This window comes from Hakea prostrata, chromosome 1, assembly GCF_041222555.1.
Source record: "Hakea prostrata isolate BN-2017 chromosome 1, UWA_Hpros_2, whole genome shotgun sequence".
Lineage (NCBI taxonomy): Eukaryota > Viridiplantae > Streptophyta > Magnoliopsida > Proteales > Proteaceae > Hakea > Hakea prostrata.
The window spans coordinates 49,746,221-49,766,593 of record NC_142600.1 but is presented as its reverse complement, the minus strand read 5'-3'; the positions used below and the strand labels follow the sequence as shown (position 1 = coordinate 49,766,593).

Here is a 20,373-nt window from a genome sequence, read left to right as displayed (position 1 = left end):
CATCGACCAAGGACCATCGACCAAAATATCCCAGTCTGCCAAGTTAATGATTCCATGGAATATTCCTTTTCTATTTAATATGACCTCAAGCCTTGAGCCTTTTGCAATCATTTTTCTCACCTGGGAACGTGGGGAGAGCTTCCCAAAGCAGCTCCTTGGTTAGTGTGAAGGGTATCTCATCAAAGACACTTAGTTTATCTTTGATTCTTGTCTTCATCTTCCACACTAAGGTATGACTCCTCCTTCCACTCTCTACCCTACCCTTTTCTACTCTTTTCTATTGTCATCTTGCTGATGGGACATTTGGAATGGTGCTGCAACCTTGCAACCACCACTCCAAGTGCCTACTCATGCTCAATCCATGATTCCCTTAGCCATTCATTGATGCTAATGCTTATATCTCATGCCTAGCATATGTATTCCATGATTTACCTATTAACATCATACCATTTGATATCAAACTAAGCTATCGAGTGTATTATGTTCATGTTTAACATTGCCATATGATTCCAATCGAATTTCTATTAGTTCCTCTAGCTATTGCATGCTATTCCTCATCAATGCAATCAATTCCAACTCATGCCATGATGTTTATCACTTGAACTTGATAGCTCAAATTGGGGGTTTTTAATTATACCATTGGATTGGGTTAATTCCTTGATTTATAGTGTCCTACTACTGTTGTTAAGTATGCCTCCAAGTTTCAGATTGATCCGAACACCGGAAGACTCATTTCGGACCAAAATCCCCAAAATCCACTATTCTACCCCGAGGACAATTTTGGTCGATACTTTTGGTCGATACCATCGACCAAGACCATCGACCAAAGTTGTTGCTGACAGCAACCTTGGTCAGTTTTGACCCAAATGACATCCGATCTTCCCGATTTCTTTTCTAACTTATTATTGATGTTTGTTTAGGGCCTTGACAATTCTATTGGACTATTATTGGTATTCTCAATTCATCATCAACTCATCCAAGGTAAGGATGGTTATATCCATAAACATATAAGTCATTAAACATTGAACTATGCTTTATTTAAAGAATGAAATCCCTAAATTTCCTTTCAATCATTATGAGACTGTTACATATGTGTTAGAACAGTAGCATTTAAATCTTTATACTTTTGTTGTGTTACTTTATCATTTTGACTTGCTTATGATTATAATGATTCGTTTCAATATCATGATTGAGTATTATTGTGAATATGCATTGGATGCATGAGAAATGATGAGATTTGATGTGTGATTGCTTACGTATGACTTGGGAATTGGGGGTGTCCTACTGACACTTCTGTCCTTGGGCATCGGAGGGAATAGTATGGGATGTTTTCCGATAGTGCCTATCGACACTCTCCCGAGTTATTGGATGACATACATAGGATTGTCTAGTTGTGTGGCTAGGTTCATCCTTGTTGTGTCAGACCAGAATCGGAAGGGCATTGAGACCGAACAACCCGTGGTAGTGTATGGTTGGATGGGCGCTCTAGGCCGGTAACCGATCCGGTAGGGGACATAAACCATGCTACGGATACCTTAAAGGGGCCATTTATTGGTAGAGTTGCATATGGATAGACTTGGGCTCACGGGCGCTCAAGACCGGTAACCAATCCGTGAGAGGACGTGAGAGCTTCCCGTTTACTATATGTGGATGACCAATAGGGTTGATGAGTCCGAAATCTGGGATTTCGCTGACTCTAGTGTGAAGGATACCTGAAAGGATCGCCGGGGGCGAGGAATGGACGTATCTGAATCTGACTTGACCGACTGAGTAGATGACTTGCATTGGGCTAGGCTTTACTGTGACATGCGCCAGTACTTGACCAAATGGTGATGTGAGAGAGTGGTGACCCGATCCCCTTACCACGGCTTTTTGATGACTTTACCGATCTTCCCCGGGCATTCCCAAGATATGGAAATGGGAGAGTGACTGACGAGCCAGAGAAGTACGGTGCTATGACTTAAAGCATGTCTACCCTAGAGACCAGCATTCATAGAGTTAGGCTCATATCTACATCATATGTTCCATATCACATTGCATTATTATATGTTCTGAATGTGTATGATTTCTAATTATGGAATAACTTCCTTGCTGAGTTCTTCGAACTCATTCCTTTTTGTGCAAATGTTTTAGATTACATTCCAGGTACCGAAGATTACGATGGCACCTCCTATGAGGCGGACTATGATTCCACATACTACCCTCCGAGTAGTGGCGTCGGTGAGGATCCGTATATTGGAGCCGAGGAGGATTACTATCCCACCAGGGTTAGCCCCACAATTGTGCGGGAGTGGCAGCGCTAGGTTTACTTCATCCGTACTGTTGAGGAGGCTACCATTAGTATAGAAGAAACCCTAGCATAGTGCCCCATTCCCCTGGTGTATTTGTGGAACCTTGGATATTGTAATTAACTTGTCTTTGAATTATTCCGATGACACTTGGATATGTAACTAACTTGATTTACTTCTTTTCCGCTGCTCTGAGAGGGTGGCTACCACACCTTCTCACCCTTTATGATTTTGATCACACTTTATTATTATCTATATTCCGCACTTTGATTTAGTTAATCTTATCTTATTCATGATACTTAGTATTAGCTGTTTTTACCATTGATTATTACTGTTCATGATTGTGTTACCGTGTATGTGGGAGGCATGGACCTCAGAGCATTGATCCTTGGACTGTGGACCACATCCCGGGTATTCCAAATGGGGTACCGGCTGGGTGGATGTGACAGGTCGAGTGAAATGACTGGCCCAACCCCCCCAGTCCCTTGAAAATAAATTTTCTTTTGGGGTCTTTTAAACACTTCATTGGTTTTCATGCTTGCTTTTAGCTCAATTGTTGTTGGAGTTTTAAAAAAGAGATGGATGTCTTGAGCTTGTGCGTTTGTGGTTTAAAAAATTAACGAAATTTTGTGGTTTTATCAGGATGGTAAACTTGAGAAACTGAGTTGTTGCGAACGGAAGTTGTGTAGACGCACCTAATGGTTCTAGCCATGAAAAAGGGAATGGTGTTCCTCTATCGGCTATTGAAACAACCCTTCCTCAAGGTGGTGACTTACCTAATGCAACACCATTGGCCACGACACAGAATGTGTTCAGCATCATGACCAACATGATGTAGCAGCAACAAATGCAAATAAATGCACTCATGCAAGGAGTGGTAGCGATAGGAAACTGGCCTGCACCACAAGCTCATGGTGACGGAACCTCTGCTTTAGGAGGGAATGATGGAATTTTTGGTTTGGGACCTCACAACAAACTGATGGAACATTTCCTCAAGCTTAATGTTCCAGCATTCACCGGAATCACTAAGGATGTCTTGTTTCCGAACAAGTGGTTGAGAGAGATGGAGAAAGCCTTCCGCCACTTGAGGTGTGATGAAGAGCAGAAGATCTTGTGTGCCGAACAAAAGCTTCAACATTATGCTAATGCTTGGTGGAACACCACACAACCTGTCTTGGTGGCACAACATCCGGTAATTACATGGGAGATTTTCAAAGAAGCATTATGCCAGGACTATTTTCCAGTGTTGATTAGAGACTCCAAGGAAGCAGAATTCATGGCGCTTCAGCAAGGACCTCTCTCTATTCTCGACTATCTGCAGAAATTCGAGGAGCTCTTCTTCTTTGCTCTGGTATTTAAGAAGGTTGACTTGGAGAAAGCCAAGAAATTCTCGAAAGGTTTGAGGCCTACCATCAAAACTTATATGGCGATACAACCTATCGTGAGTTATGCTCAAGTTGTGCAAGCGACAAAGAAGATAGAGGAAGGAGAAAGGGAGATGTACCAACTACAGAGGAGTCTAACTAATAGGGGACCCAACCCTTATGTGAACAGGAAGCAAGGAAGGTTCACTAGGCCTTCACCTTACCCCACTCCTTAGTTTCAACCAAGAGGAGCAGGGTTTGGTTATGGGAATAGCGGTGCACCTATGTGGCTAGCTAGTACTACACAACCGTCAGGACCTATTTATGCTAATCTGCATCCTGTCAATGGCCCTAGACCAGCAGTTCAGCCAATTATAGTTCGAGGTCAAGGAGAGCTCATATGCTTCATCTGCAAGAAACCTGGACATATGGCTCGCTTCTGCCCACAGAAGGGTAGTCAGCCGAATACTTCTTTCAGGCCACCTCAGCAACCTCAGGCGGGAAAGATGTATAGTTTGATTGGGACAAAGATGGACCAAAGTCATGATGTAGTGACAGGTACTCTTCTTATTGCTTCAATTATTGCATTTGTATTATTTGACACTGGAGCATCACACTCATTCATTGCATCGTCATTCGTGAGGCATACTTATTTACCATCTAGTAAATTATATCATGAATTAGTGGTTAGTACACCCACTCGGTCTTTAGTAAAGTTTGATGAGGTAGTTGGACCTTGTCCTATTACCGTAGAAGGAAAATACCTAGATGCCCAACTTGTGAAGTTAGATATGAAGGACTTTGACGCAATCTTAGGCATGGACTGACTGACAGCACATAAGGAAGTCATCTCATGTTTGAGAAGAAAGTCCAATCTCATCCCGTTGATAGCCCTGTTTTTGAGTTTCAAGGTGATTTGGGAAAGCAATATGAGAAGACTATAGTGGTAGCACTTCAAGTCAAGGAACTAGTTGGAGGTGCTAAACTTTTTGCATCCATAGAAGAAAAGAAGGAAGTGAAGTCTATTGAAGACATTGAAGTAGTGAAGAACTTCAGGGATGTTTTTCCTGATGAATTGCCTGGAATACTGTCACATCCTCCCAACCGGTACCCTAACTGGCATACCCGAGAGTGTGATCCACAGCCCTAAAGATCAAGTTTAGGAATGATCATATCCATTTCGCACAATAACATAATCAAAAGCAAGAACAAATCAAAATGTTCAAGTAATTTATAATAAAAGTCAAGAAAGGATCTTAGAAGGATCACTCTAGAATATCAGAGTGCGGAATAACAAGATACCAAATCAAAAGACAACTGTAGAGTATAGCGGAAATATACCCTACAAACACATGCGGAAGGTAGATCGAAATCTAAGTAAAGCTCTAAGCTAATACAAGTAAAGTAAAAGATAAGTCTAGAAGAATGTAGAGAAATCTAATCCACATCTTCAGTCATCTCTTCTTCTCCTTCAGTCTTCATCTTCTTCACCTTGTGCTTCCTCATACGTACCGTCAAAGAAATCCGAACCTGTAGAGAAGTCTAACAACAGATTGTACAAAAAAGGAATGAGTTTCGAAAGAAACTCAGTAAGGCAAGTTAATCCATAACAACATAAATAACAAGTGGCAAAACATAACAAGATGCAATGCAATATGAAACAAGTGATGTATGTATGCATCTAAACTCTATGTATGCTGGTGTCTATGGCAGACATGCTTTAAGTCATAGCACCGTACTTCTTTGGGAAGGTCCGCTCACACCCTCAACCATATAAGATATCTTGGGTTCCCTCAACCATTTAAAATATCTTGGGCAGCCGGTTGGTAATGGGTCCTGCATCCCTCAAGACAAACCATGGTGGGGGTTAAGTCCACACACTCTCTCACAACCATTTGGCAGAAGTACCAGCGCATGTCAGGGAAAAGCCTAGCCCAATGCAAGTCATCTACTCAGTTACATCAACTCAGGTCCAGATACTTCCATTCCTCGTACCTGATGATCCTTTCCGGTATCCTTTCCACTAGAGTCCTAATAGTCCCTGACTACGGACTCATCAACCCTATTGGTTATCCACATATGGTAAATGGGAAGCTCTCATGTCCCCTCACGGATCATTTCACCGGTCTTGAGCACCCAAGAGCCCAAGTCTAACCATATGCAACCCTCCAATAAATGGCCCCCACAATGTGATTCCCGTCCTCTCACGGATATAACTCACCGGTCTTGAGCGCCCATGAATCCCCATTGCTACCACGGGCCCATGAATCCCCATTGCTACCACGGGTCATTCGGTCTCAATACCCTTCCAAATCGGGTCTGATATAAAAGGGGTATATCCTAGCCAAACACTGCTAGACATACCTAGGTATGACAACCATTGATTCGGGAAAGCGTCGATGGGCATCTTCGGAAAACATCCCATACTATTCCCTCCGATGTCCAAGGACAGAAGCATCAAAAGGATACTCCCCAATCCCAAACCAAACTTAAGCAAACACATTCTCAGAACAGTCATGACATACACAACCAGCAGTTCATCATATACAAGAGAATGTAAAAGAAAAAATCAAATTAGGCAATAATACGTAATTCATAAATCATGAATAATGAAAAGACAATATAAACAAGTGCTACTGTTCCCACAGTAGGAGATCAGAATTAAAGTACAACAACAGTAGGTAATCTCATAGTTTCATAAAGTAGAAACCAGAGAACAAGCAATCTATGTAGTTAAGGAATTAACTGTCCTTACCTTGATTATCGCCGAAGATAATCCAAAGATCAAAGAGAGAGACACCAAACATGGCAAATAAACCCCTAACAAGCATAGATACAACATTAGGAAAGATACCTAAAAGATCAGAGAGCAAACGAATCAAATTGAGCGAAAATTGAAGCTACTGTCTTCATTGATCGATTGATTGGTCTACTAACCTAGTCGACCAATCAGTCGACCAATCGAGTCAGTACGAGATAGTGAAAACTGTTTTGGCCATAACTTCTTCGTTTGAAGTCGGATTGATCCGAAATTCGAAGGGGAACTTCCTAGGATGTATTAGAATCATATGGGAAGATAAAATCATCAAGTCATGGTAAAAATATGGGTTCTTGATTTGACCCATGAAACTAGGGTTTCAACCTTTATGGCTCTCATGAAAAGGTTATGATCACGGAAAGAGAGGGAATGATTGTTATCAAGAAAATAACAAGAAATCATAGAAATTCTGGTTTAGGTTAATAGAAACATTATGGGAAGATTAAATCATCAAGTCATGGTCAAAAGATGGGTTCTTGATCTAACCCAAGAAACTAGGGTTTCAACCTTTATGGCTTTCAGGAAAAGGTTATGATCACAAGAAGAAAGGGAATGGTTGCAATCAAGAACATAATAAGAAAATCTTGTTTAGGTTAATAAAAACATTGCCCATGAGATTGATGACCAAGTACAACCTAACCCTAATGAAGACATGGGGGAGATCTTAGTCTAAAAATCAAACTCAGAAGGTCTATAACAAAGGGGTTAGGGTTTCATCATACATAACCGATGGCTCTCATGGAAAGGCTAGGGGTAATCAAGATTCACCCTAGGGAAAGAGAAACAAAGAATGCACAATCAGAAAAGGTGTTGGGAAGTTTCCAACAGATAAAAGAACATTAGGGTCTCAGATATGGTTACTTCTCATAAGAGTTGGTTACCTCCCATGAGAGTTACCCATAATTAACTCTCACAAAAACAACCCAAGATAGATAAAGGAACATCTCATTAGTATTTCAAAATCAAGAATGGAATTAGGAAGGGTCTACCAATGAGAGAAAATAAGGTTCTCAATTAAAGTGAAAGGAAAGAAATTCAAATCATACGATTAGGGATTTACTAACAAGGATCCATGTATCCCACGGAAAGACTAGGGAGAATAAAGATTCACCCTAGGGCAAAGAATTTACAATCAAGAAAGGTTTTGGGGAGGGTCCAATGAATTAACAGAAATAAAAGGGTTCCCAAATTGGTTAACCTCTCATGAGAGTTACCCAAGAATTTCCCCTCAAAATCTCTCCCTTTTGGCTAGGGTTGAGATCATGACGATGATCATAGATCTCAAAGATGGAATGAGATCATGGAATAGATGGTTGCAAGATTGCAACATCTTCTTCCTGATCTCAATCAAGAACAAGAACAAAGAAAGAATAATTAGAAACCCTAATTAGGTTAAACATGGATCATGAAGAAAATATAGTATGGTTAAGGATAAATAACTAGGATATGAAAGGTTACAGATCTAATAAAGAAAACACATTGATTGGATGTTAACAAGATCAAATTAAGGGTTCTTGGTTTGATCCAAGAAGTTAGGGTTTCACCTTTTTTGGCTCACAGGAAAAGGTTGAGATCGCAAGAGGGAGGGAATTGATGATAGACCAATTACAACAAGAAGAATTAAAGAATATTGAATTTAGATCAACCTCCACATTACCCATGAGGTTTCCTTCACATGGGAGGTTACCAAAGGTTCTTTGGATGATCACACAAGGTTAGGGTTTCAAAGGTTAGGGTTTCAAGAATTCAACTGGCTGGGGTTGAGATCATGATGATGATCATAGATCTCAAGGAACAATATGAGATCATGGAGTGGATGGTTGCAAGAGTGCATCATCTTCTTCCTGATCTCAACCAAGAACAGATTAAAGAAAGAAAATCAGAGATGGAGAAGAAGGAAAAGAGAGTAGACATACCTTTGATGCGAGAGGAAGAAGATTACTTCAAGTCTTGTGAGAGATCACCAAGGAATGCAAGGGAATTGATTAGATTAGGGTTCTAACTCATTCCAGAGGCTTAGGAGGCATAGGAGGTGAAGTAATCCCAATATTTGGACTAAAATAGAGCAGCCACGACCTAATTAGCAAAAACAGAACTCATTGGTCGATTGGATTGGTCTACTGGTCTAGTCGACCAATGAGTCGACCAATTAGGACAGCAAGGTTCAAATAGGGATTCCGAGGGCTATACAAGGTCAAATTGGGTGAGGTTTTATTCTAAGAGTCAATCAAGAAGTCTAGTTTCCAGAAATGCTTTCATATCAAGCATGGGAGTTCATTAGGTCCACCAACTAGGCTCACCTTCTACGATGCGCAAGCAGGATTTGCCAGACATAGTTCAGAAACTTCGAACAGAGATTTGGAGGACTATATGGGGTCAAATTGAGTGGGGTTTTCTCCTACAAGTCCATCAAGAAGTCTAGTTTCGGGAAATATATTCAGATTGGGCACAGGAGTTCATTAAGTATTTCAACTAATTCACCCCTCTTCGGTGCGCAGATTCAAAACTAACACTGACAATGCTCTCAGGTGAGGGGCATCATCGACAATGTCCATGGGCTTGGGTTCTGACACCAAATCATCAACCAAAAGGGTCTACAAGCAACAAGCTAAGATCAAATCAAGGTCCAACTTTAAGGTGTAACATTTAAACTAACCCTTCTTTACCCAAAACATATAGGGTGACCTGGCTAGGTTTGGGTTGGATTTCACAAATACCCCCAGAAAGAGAGTTGGAATTTGCCATTGAATTGGTACCTGGAGCTACACCTGTGTCCAAAGCTCCGTACAGAATGCCACCCATGGAGTTGAAAGAGCTTCAAGACCAACTAAATGAATTACTAGAGAGATGTTTTATCCAACCGAGTGTATCTCATTGGGGAGCTCCAGTGCTGTTCATGAAGAAGAAGGATGGAAGTATGAGGATGTGTATCAACTATAGAGAGTTGAATAAGCTTACCATCGAGAATAGATATCCTTTACAAAGAATAGATGATTTATTTGATCAATTGAAGGGAGCCTTGATTTTCTCTAAAATTGATTTGCGGTCAGGATATCATCAATTGAAAGTGAAAGCAAGCGGCACATGCAAAACAGCTTTTAGGACTAGATATGAACATTACGAATTCAGAGTGATGCCTTTTGGTTTGACTAATGCACCAGCCGCTTTCATGGATTTGATGAATAGGATATTTCATGATGTCTTAGATAAATTTATAATAGTATATATTGATGACATCTTGATTTATTCTAAGGATGAAAAAGAACATGTTGAACACTTAAGGTTTGCTTTGCAAAGGTTGAGAGAAAAGAAGTTGTATGTGAAGTTCTCCAAGTGTGAGTTTTGGCTTTCACAAGTAGTGTTCTTGGGTCATGTGGTATTTGCGAAAGTGGACCCAGATAAAGTCAAGGCAGTGGCAGATTGGGATCAACCCAAGTCGGTTACTGAAATTAGAAGCTTTTTGGGACATGCTGGATACTATAGGAGATTTATCGAAAAATTCTTTAGGTTATCCGCCCCATTGAAAAGATTGATGAAGAAAGGAGTGAGGTTTGTGTGGAGTGAATCTTGTGAAAAGAACTTCCAAGAGTTGAAAAAGAGATTGACCAATGCATCGGATTTGACTGTACCCGTAACTTTGGAGGTTTGAGGGTTTACACGGATGCATCGAAGATTAGTCTTGGCTGTGTTTTAATGCAACACGGGAAAGATTATGAACACAACTATCCCACTCATGATCTTGAGTTGACTGCGATGGTTTTTGCTTTGAAAATATGGCACCACTACCTTTATGGAGAGAATATAGCCATTTCATCAATCATAAGAGCTTGAAATACTTCTTCACCCTGAAGGAGTTGAACATGAGGCAAAATAGGTGGTTGGAGCTAGTAAGGGACTACGATTGCGATATCCAGTATCATCTGGGTTAAAGCAAATGTAGTGACCAATGCTTTGAGTAGGTAGAGCACTTCAGGAGTGATTGATCTTAATGTTCTTAGAAAGCCTTTGTTGAACTCTATCATGGAGTTAGAATTGGAGATTGTACCGGAAGGTTCTGATGTAATCCTTGCCGCTTTGACAGCAAGGCCTACCCTAAGAGACAGGATCATTACCCTACAGCCTTCAGATCCATTGATGGAGAGTCTGATTAATGAGATTAAAGTATCCAAACAAAGATCATCTGTGAAATCCAGCCCAAACCTAGCCAGGTCATCCTATCTGTTTTGGGTAAAGAAGGGTTAGTTTAAATGTTGCCTTTAAAGTTGGACCGTGATTTCAGTTTTGTTTAATGTTGACTTTGAAGTTTGACCGTGATTTCAGTTTTACTATCTTTGAAAATCTTAGGAAGCCATGTCAGACCTTTCTCTTAGGGTTGATCCAATGTCCCAAAATGAGGGATGATGTCTTTGTGGGCCATCTCAGTAGAAGATATGGTGTTTGACCCAAAACCCATGGATATTGATGATGGTGTTTCCTTATGGAAACTTTAATTGATTTGGTGTTGAACTACTCATTGGTGAACAAGAACTTAGTTGATGGACCTAAAGCTTAGTTGGAGCTGGTTTGAAGACATCCCTCCATACTAGGTAAGTAGTATGATGCATTGAAAGAAGCCCATCCAAAAATATTGAAGTTAGGCCCATTAAATCCCTATTTTTGAACAAGCTGTCTAGGCAGTGGCGTTTTGGTAATTTTCTGTTTTGAAGGTTTTTAAAAGCTTTATTTCTTTTAATTTCGTGGTAAACAATCCCACTAGGTTTCTAACTCTCTAGAGAACGTGGAAAGGACCTTAGAACTTCCTCTTTGGCAACCAATCAATCAACAGGGTCAGTTTGGTCAGTTTGGTGAAATCCTAGTAATTCTTGGACTCGTGTGCTATTTAAAGAGGGGGAACTCCATGTTTTTCAATCCCAATCTGTTCTAAACCTTTGGAGAACGTGGGAAGAGCCCTAGATCCTCTCCTTCGAAGCCAAGAAAGACCCTCAAACATCTGTTCAGATTTCTTCATCGGTTTCTCTTCTAAAAGGTTAGTATTCAATTCGTTTCTTCTTTAATTCATTCTTTCTTCTCTACTTCTGATATTCTGATTATGAGAAGGGTATTACACTGCTGTAATGACCTCTTCTCTAATTCTTTTAGCCCTAGAGTGAATTCCCCAATTCACTCTATGTTCTTGAAGCCATATGGCGATGATTCATGAATTTGATTCCACCAACAATATTGATGATACTTTCCCTGAATTTTCTACCTATCTTTATGATTGTGGGGAAGGTCTCATACTATTACCATGACCTTCCCTTGTGTCCTCATGATTGAGGAGTTGATCCTTGTTTTTACTTGGACCAATTGGCAACCCTTCTATTTTCTATTAATTCATTGGATCCTCCCCAAGACTTTCTTTATTATGATTTCTTTATCTTTATTCCCTAGGGTGAATCTTTATTCTCCCTAGTCTTCCCATGGGATATTAGGATTTCTTTCCTTTGAATTTATTTACATTCTTTTCTCTCATTGGTACACCCTTCCTATTTCCATTCTTGATTTTGAAATATTAATGAGATGTTCCTTTATCTATCTTGGGTTGTTTTTGTGAGAGTTTATTATGGGTGACTCTCATGGGAGGTAACCAACTCTTATGAGAGGTAACCATATCTGAGACCCTAATGTTCTTTTATCTGTTGGAAACTTCCCAACACCTTTTCAGATTGTGCATTCTTTGTTTCTCTTTTCCTAGGGTGAATCTTGATTACCCCTAGCCTTTCCATGAGAGCCATCAGTTTTGTTCTGAATCTGCGCACCGAAGAAGGGTGAATTAGTTGAAATACCTAATGAACTCCTGTGCTCAATCCAAATATATTTCCCGAAACTAGACTTCGTAATGGACTTCCAGGAGAAAACCCCACTCAGTTTGACCCCATATAACCTTTCAAATCCCTGTCCGAAGTTGCTGAACTATGTCTGTCAAATCCTTCTTGCGTATCAAAGAAGATGAACTTAGTTAGTGGACCTAATGAACTCCAATTCTTGATCTGAAAGTATTTCTGGAAACTAGACTTCTTGATTGACTGGTAGAAGAAAACCTCACTCAATTTGACCCTGTATAGCCCTCCGAATCCCTGTTTGAACCTTGCTGTTCTGCTTGGTCGACTGATTGGTCTACTGGACCACTCGACCAAGCACTCGACCAAAGGGTTTGCCAAATCCGAGAATTTGTAATTTTTAGGGTTTTTCACTTCTATTTAAACCCTACTTCGAGTTTCTTAGTTACGACAGCCTCCTAAACACTTTTTGAACGTGAGAAGACCTCTCTGAAACTCTCTGGTGATTTCGAACGATTCCTCTGCAGATTTGAAACCTCTCTTCTTTGATCTGACAATTCAAGGTTAGTATCTCTTCTGAAATTATAATTATTCTTTCTTTGATCTTGTTCTTGATTGAGATTAGGAAGTTGATGCTGCATCCTTGCAACCATCCCTTCGTGATCTCCTTCGTTTCTTTGAGATCTATGATCATCATCATGATCTCAACCCTAGCCGAAGATTTTCTTGAAACCCTAACCCTTGTATCATCCTTCTGGAAAATCTTGGTAACCTCCCATGCGAGGGAAACCTCGTGGGCAGTGTTTCTATTAACCTAAATTAGTTTTCCTATGATTTTCTTATTGCTTTTGGCCAATTATTTAATTTTCTTTCATTCTGTGATCTCAACCTTTTTATGGGAACCATAAGGTTGAAACCCTAATTTCTTGGGTTAGATCAAGAACCCAAATTTTCCCCATGACTTGATGTTTTTTTTATCTTACTATATGATCCTAATATACCTTAGGAAGTTCCCCTTCGAATTTCGGATCAATCCGACTTCAAACGAAGAAGTTATGGCCAAAACAGTTTTCACTATTCCGTCTTGACTTGCTTGGTCGACTGGGCCAGTCTACCAAGCACTCGACCAAAGGAGTCATTAGCTTCATTTTTCACCCGAATTGATTCGTTTGCTCTCTGATCTTTTAGGCATCTTTTCTAATGTTGTATCTATGATTGTTAGGAGTCTATTTGCTAAATTTGGAGTTGCTCTCTTTGGTTTTGGATCATATTCTTCGATAATCAGGTAAGGACAGTTAATTCCTTAACTACATAGATTGCTTGTTCTCTGGTTTCTACTTTGTGAAACTATGAGATTACTTACTGTTATTATAATTTAATTATGATCTCTTACTGTGAGATCAGTAGCACTTGTTTATATTATCTTTTTCATTTTTCATGTTATATGAATTACCTATTATTGCCTAATCTGATTTTGCTTTTACATTCTCTTGTATATGATGAACTGTTGGTTGTATATGTTATGACTGATCTGAGAATGTGTTTGCTTAAGTTTGGTTTGGGATTGGGAAGTGTCCTTTTGACACTTCTGTCCTTGGACATCGGAGGGAATAGTATGGGATGTTCTCCGAAGATGCCCATCGACGCTTTCCCGAATCAATGGTTGTCATACCTAGGGCTGTCTAGCAGTGTTTGGCTAGGATATACCCCTTTTATATCAGACCCGAATCTGAAGGGTATTGAGACCAAACGACCCGTGGTAGCAATGGGGATTTGTGGGCGCTCAAGACCGGTAACCAATCCGTGAGAGGACATGGATCACATTGTGGATACTCGAAAGAGGCCATTTATTGGAGGGTTGCATATGGCTAGACTTGGGCTCATGGGCGCTCAAGACAGGTGAAATGATCCGTGAGGGGACATGAGAGCTTCCCGTTTACCATATGTGGATAACCAATAGGGTTGATGAGTCCGTAGTCCGGGACTATTAGGACTCTAGTGGAAAGGATACCGGAAAGGATCGCCCGGGGCGAGGAATGGAAGTATCTGGACCTGAGTTGATGTAACTGACTAGATGACTTGCATTGGGCTAGGTTTTTCCCTGACATGCGCTGGTACTTATGCCAAATGGCTGTGAGAGAGTGTGTTGACTAAATCCCCTACCATGGTTTGATGAGGACTTTACCCAATTACCCGGCAGACCCAAGATGCCTGGATGGCTGAGGGGGAGTGACTTGACCTACCCAAAGAAGTACGGTGCTATGACTTAAAGCATGTCTACCATAGAGACCAGCATACATAGAGTTTAGTTGCATACATACATTATCTGTCTCATATTGCATTGCATCTTGTTATGTTTTGCCACATGTTATTTATGTTGTTATGGATTAACTTGCCTTACTGAGTTTCTTTCGAAACTCATTCCTTTTTGTACAATCTTTTGTTAGACTTCTCTATAGGTTTGAATACTATGACGATACGTATGAGGAAGCACAAGGTGAAGAAGATGAAGACTGAAGGAGAAGAAGAGCTGACTGAAGATGTGGATTAGATTTCTCTTGTTTCTTCTAGACTTATCTTTTACTTTACTTGTATTAGCTTAGAGCTTTACTTAGATTTCGATCTACCTTCCGCATGTGTTTGTAGGGTGTAATTCCGCTATACTCTACAGTTGTCTTTTGATTTGGTATCTTGTTATTCTGCACTCTGATATTCTATAGTGATCCTTCTGAGATCCTTTCTTGACTTTTATTATAAATTACTTGAACATTATGATTTGTTCTTGCTTTTGATTATGTTATTGTGCTAAATGGATATGATCGTTCCTAAACTTGATCTTTTGGGCTGTGGATCACACTCTCGGGTATGCCAGATAGGGTACCGGCTGGGAGGATGTGACATCATCAAAAGACCTTTCCATCAAGCCAAAAATCACCAAAATCAGAGTTTGGATGGGGGTCCAAACATGGACCGGTTGAGTGGCTGGTCGAGTGGCTGGTTGGGTGACCAACCCCCCATCCCTTTTTCAATTACGGGACAAAATCAGAATTTCGGGTTTTTAAACCCTATTTTAGGTTGTAACTCACCTCTAAACGCATTTTTTTTATGCTAGAATGAGGTGGAGGCTTTGGGAAGAGGAGAAACCAAGGAGAAGAGTAGATCCCATCCAATCAAAGGTGCTCTGCGACTCGGCTCATTGCGGGAACGTTGAAGAAAGGTGAGAATTCCTAAACCCTTCTCTTTAGACATAGTTTGTGAGGTTTCTCTTCTCTTCTTCTGTGGGGTTATGGTAGTGGGAGCATGTTAGGTTTCTTGAATGCTCTTGATTTCTTGTTTTGAGGTTGCTCTTTAGTATGAGAGTTGTTGGTGCGAATCCTTACTAAAGATTTTGCATTTTGACTCTTTGAGATGCCCGCGGGTGATTTGAGAAAGCCAAATTGGGTTTTTTTGATCTAGATCGAATTGGATCAAATTGAAGGTACCTGTAGGATGCTTTTGCTACCAATTAGACTTTCCCAAGTTTCGTTTCGATTCGACTTCAAATTGGTGGCAAAATAGTGACCATTCACGATTGAGGTTGAGAACTACCCTTTTTAAACTAGTGGTCAAGATTGTGTTTTCGTGGGAAGATTTTGGGATATCTTTTGAAACTCAAATTGACTCTAATTTATGATTATTAATCCTCTTGCATGAATAGGTTTATTTATCTTTTAGTCACCAACTTGTGAGAGTGAATTTTGGACTTTGGAGAAAAGAATCAAAGTGAAAGGTGAGGAATATACTTAACCTTATATTGCATGTTTAATGATGTTAGTTAATTATCATTATTAATTTCATGCTTTGCTTTAATATTATCTTGTGATTATGTGTGTGACTGTTGAAAGGTAGAAAATATGTTTGCTTCTATTTTTCAATATTCTTTGAATGGTGATATGAGAATGTATGAGATGGCGGAGATTGGATGGATTCAGTTTTTCTTTTATTTTTTAAATCTTAAATTATTGATATGAAAATATATGGGTGATGTTGAATTAGATTACTCCTTTTATCATATGTTACACTAAGGTTGTGGATTCGCCCATTACCCTAGTGAACTTATATGAGTATGCATCCAAACCTAAGTACATGAATGCTAGGTGTCTAGAAGTATTTGGCTAAGTAACCTCATGAGTACTACTACCTTTTTGGTAGGGGTATTGAAGCCAGTTAACAGTGATGTTAGTGGCTGGGTCCTGAGTGTCAAGCAGGTTCATTATCATCATAGAGAGGTAGGGTTGCATATAATAGATAAGGGCTCCTGAGCGCTCAAGACCGGTAACCAACCCGTGAGAGGACATGGAGAGGATCATGTCCATTATATGTGGATGACCACTGGGTTAATGAATGGGATCCAACAGATGCCTCCCGTTGAGGATTTCATTCATAGGTAGGAAAGTATCAAACCAAAAGGGCATTAGGCATGAGGGGAGATATTGGATACTGAATCGAGTTGGTTGGTGCCATAGGGAAGTATCTATACCATATGTAGTACGAGACCATATGACTTTGCACTGGGCTTAGGATTATCCTTGATACGTGCCAAGTCTCATACCAAACGGTGATGTGAGAGAGTGGGGACCTATACCCTAACCATGGCTTGACAGGACTTTACCTAGCAACTGCGTAGAACCCAATAAATGTCTCTTGTTGAGGGAGAGTGACTGAGACCGCCCGAGGAGAACCGGTGTATAAACTTAATTTGTATCTACCATAGAGACTTCATGATAGAGTTAGGAGCATAATATCATAATTATTCATATATCATACCATTAATTACATTATCAATATTCATGTTATATGTGTGGTGTGGAATTTTGTGAACGAATGCATAATATGATGTTGAGTTGACCTCACTGAGTTCTGTTGAACTCATTCCTTTTTATATGTCTGTTTCTATTTAGAATATACGCAGGTTATGAGGACTCCTTCCAAGTGGAGGATTCATCGCCGGAAGACCTTCTCGAGGGAGCAACTAAAGAAGATTTAGACTCGCATGAAGCTTCATGTCAGTGCCAAGACTGTTCTTATGGGGTTGGATTCCATTAGAGAATTAGTTTAGTTTAATTTACGCTACGAAGAAACTATCATCTTTTCTTTTCAAAACTCTGATGTCATAACTTTTGATTTGAAGTAATGGATGATTGTAACCATTATTTCAGAATTGATAACTTATTATTTGAAACTTGATTTATTCTTGTCCGTTTGATTATACTATATCATATGATGTATGGAATTGTCACTAAACCTAGGTCTTGCGGTGTATCACCCCCATGGGTATTCGAGTATGATCGGATCCGGCTGGGTGGGGTGTGACAGGTTACATATCGATTGGCACTTCCAACATCTTTGGTAGGTGTACATAGTATGTTCCACGTTTCCAAGCATCGTCAATGCATAGAGAACTTAGAACACGTATTACCACAAGAACCTGAAGGATTGAGTGCAGATTTGTCTTATGAAGAAGAGGCTGCTAAGATATTGGACCAAAAGGACAAGCAACTCTGAAATCAAACCATTACATGGTGAATATTAGGTGGAAAAATCACACAATAGAAGAAGCCTCGTGGGAAAAAGAAGATGAAATGTGGGCGAAGTATCCTATCCTATATGGTGCCTCAGGTACATCAATTTCGAGGACGAAATTTCTTTTAACGGAGGAAGAATGTGAAATCCCCCGGATTTCTAACCTGTTAACCCATGATTTGAGAACCGCGAACCCGGCCCTTGATGGCGACAACTGTGAACCATTCGAGTTGAGCTCGACAGTTCGGAAGTAGATCTAATGTTGGTGGATGACCCTTGTGATGACTCGACAGTTCTCAACGAGTTTAAGAGAAGAGAGAAGATTAATCATGATGGCATTAAAAGGCGATTTTGGCACATCCTTAGATCGGTGATGGAGAGTCTGATTGACAATATTGAGGTATCCAAAACGAAGATCATCGAAAGACCATTCCATCAAACCAAAAATCACCAGATTCGGAGTCTGTTTGGGGGTCCAACCATGGACAGTTCGACCGCCCCAACCCCCGTCCCTTTTTCTGCTTCGGGACAAAATCGGGATGCGAGTTTTTAAATCCCTTTTTGTTTTAACTCACTCTAAAAGCATTTTTTTTATGCTAGAACGAGGTTGAGGCTAGGGGAAGAGGAGAAACCAAGGAGAAGAGTGGATCTCAACCAATCAAAGGCACTTTGTGACTCGGATAATTGCGGAAACGTTAGGAAAAGTTAGAATTCTTAAACCCTCTCTTTAGACACAGTTTTTTGGGAAATTCTCTTCTCTCTTTTGATGAGATTGTGGTAGTGGGAGCATGTTAGGTTCTTTGAATATTCTTGAATTCTCTTGTTAAGGTTGTTCTTTTGTATATGAGATAATGGTGCGAACACTTGGGAAAGATTTCGCATTTTGACTCTCTGAGTAGCCCATAGGCGATTTAGGAGAGCCAATTTGGGCCTTTTTGATCTAGTTTGAATATGATCAAATTGAAGGTACCCTTAGGATCCTTTTACTGCTAATTAGACTTTCCCATAGTTTCGTTTCATTTCGACTTCGAATCGGTGGTGAAATAATAACTTTTTGTCGAATTAGGTTAATACAACGAATTAGAAACTAGTTTTCAGATTGGGTTTTCGTGGGAAGATATTGAGAGATTTTCTAAACCCAAATTAACTTCTAATTTATATTTATTAATCCTCTTGCATGAATAGGTTTAATTATCTTTTAGTCACCAATTTGTGGAAGTGAATCTTTGAACTTTGGAGAAAAGAATCCAAGGGTGAGGAATGAGGAATGAGGAATGACTAACCATCTTTGCACAATTAATTATTGCTATTTTAGATTCCATTGATGATATAAATTGCTGTAAATCTCTATCTACCATGATATGCTTGTATGTGACTGTGCGCGAAAAGAAGGTGAAGCTATTTGTTTTGATATTACTCTATACATTTGAAGCTTATATTATTGTAATGAAAGTGGTATGGTAATGTATGAGAAGAAAGAGGAGGAGTGCTATTATTCTCCTTACCTTGTATTTTCTACTAGGGTTGTGGTTCGCCCATTACCCTAATAACCTTATGTGGTGGCATTAAACCCAAATGCATGATTGATAGGTGTCTAGTAGTGTTGGGCTAGAATCCCTATGAGTACTACTACTCTTCCGGTAGGGGCATTGAAGCCGATTAACCCATGATGTTAGTGGCTGGGTCCTGAGTATCGAGTAGGCCTACTATCATCATAGAGAGGTAAGGTTGCAAATAATAGATAAAGGCTCCTGGGCGCTCAAGACCGGTAACCAACCCGTGAGAGGACATGGAGAGCATCCTGTCCATTATATGTGGATGACCGCTAGGTTAAGGAATGGGATCCAATAGATGCATTCCATTGAGGACTCCATTCATAGGTGGGAAGGTATCGAACCAAAAGGGAACTGGGCATGAGGGGAGATATCCGAACCATATGTAGTATGAAACCGTATGACCTTACACTGGGCATAGGATTATCCTTGACAAGCGCCAAATCTTATACCAAACAGTGATGTGAGAGAGTGGTGATCTATACCCCAACCATGGCTCAATAAGACTTTACCCAATAACTGCGAAGAACCCAATAGTCGTCTCTTGTTAAGGGAGAGTGACTGAGACCGCCTAAAGAAGATTGGTGTTTACACTTAATGCGTGTCTACCTTAAAGACTACATGATAAAGTTAGGAATATCATACCATCATCATGCATCTGTTGAATTACCGTGTTGATCTATAGAGTTGTTTTCCACTATCTTTTTATTCCGCACTCTAATATACTTTGAGATTTATACTGAGATATTTCTTTGATTGTTTCTTGATATAATTATACAGTAATTATTCTTTGCTCTTGGTTATATTATTATGCAATGAGGGTATACGATCTCTCTAAACTTGACCATGGGACTGTGGATCATACATCTAGGTATCACAGTTAGGGTAGTGGTTGGGTGGATGTGACAGAATGTGCACAGTGCTATTACTAGATTGAAGTCGAAGAAGAGAAAAGTGAGGATGAGCTTG

At 40.0% G+C, this 20,373-nt stretch overlaps 1 protein-coding gene across 1 annotated transcript; it reads left to right on the top strand.

Moving 5' to 3' along the window:
- Positions 1-3,153: 3,153 nt before the first annotated feature.
- On the top strand, positions 3,154-3,888 carry LOC149029095 (uncharacterized). The gene has a single exon (XM_089142070.1). It carries the CDS (start codon positions 3,154-3,156, stop codon positions 3,886-3,888), a length of 735 nt encoding a protein of 244 aa, XP_088998196.1.
- Positions 3,889-20,373: the final 16,485 nt, after the last annotated feature.

What these genes read in the sequence shown, in the direction of transcription:
- LOC149029095 (XM_089142070.1), top strand. Translation starts at nt 3,154, where the DNA reads ATGCAAGGAGTGGTAGCGATAGGAAACTGGCCTGCACCACAAGCTCAT.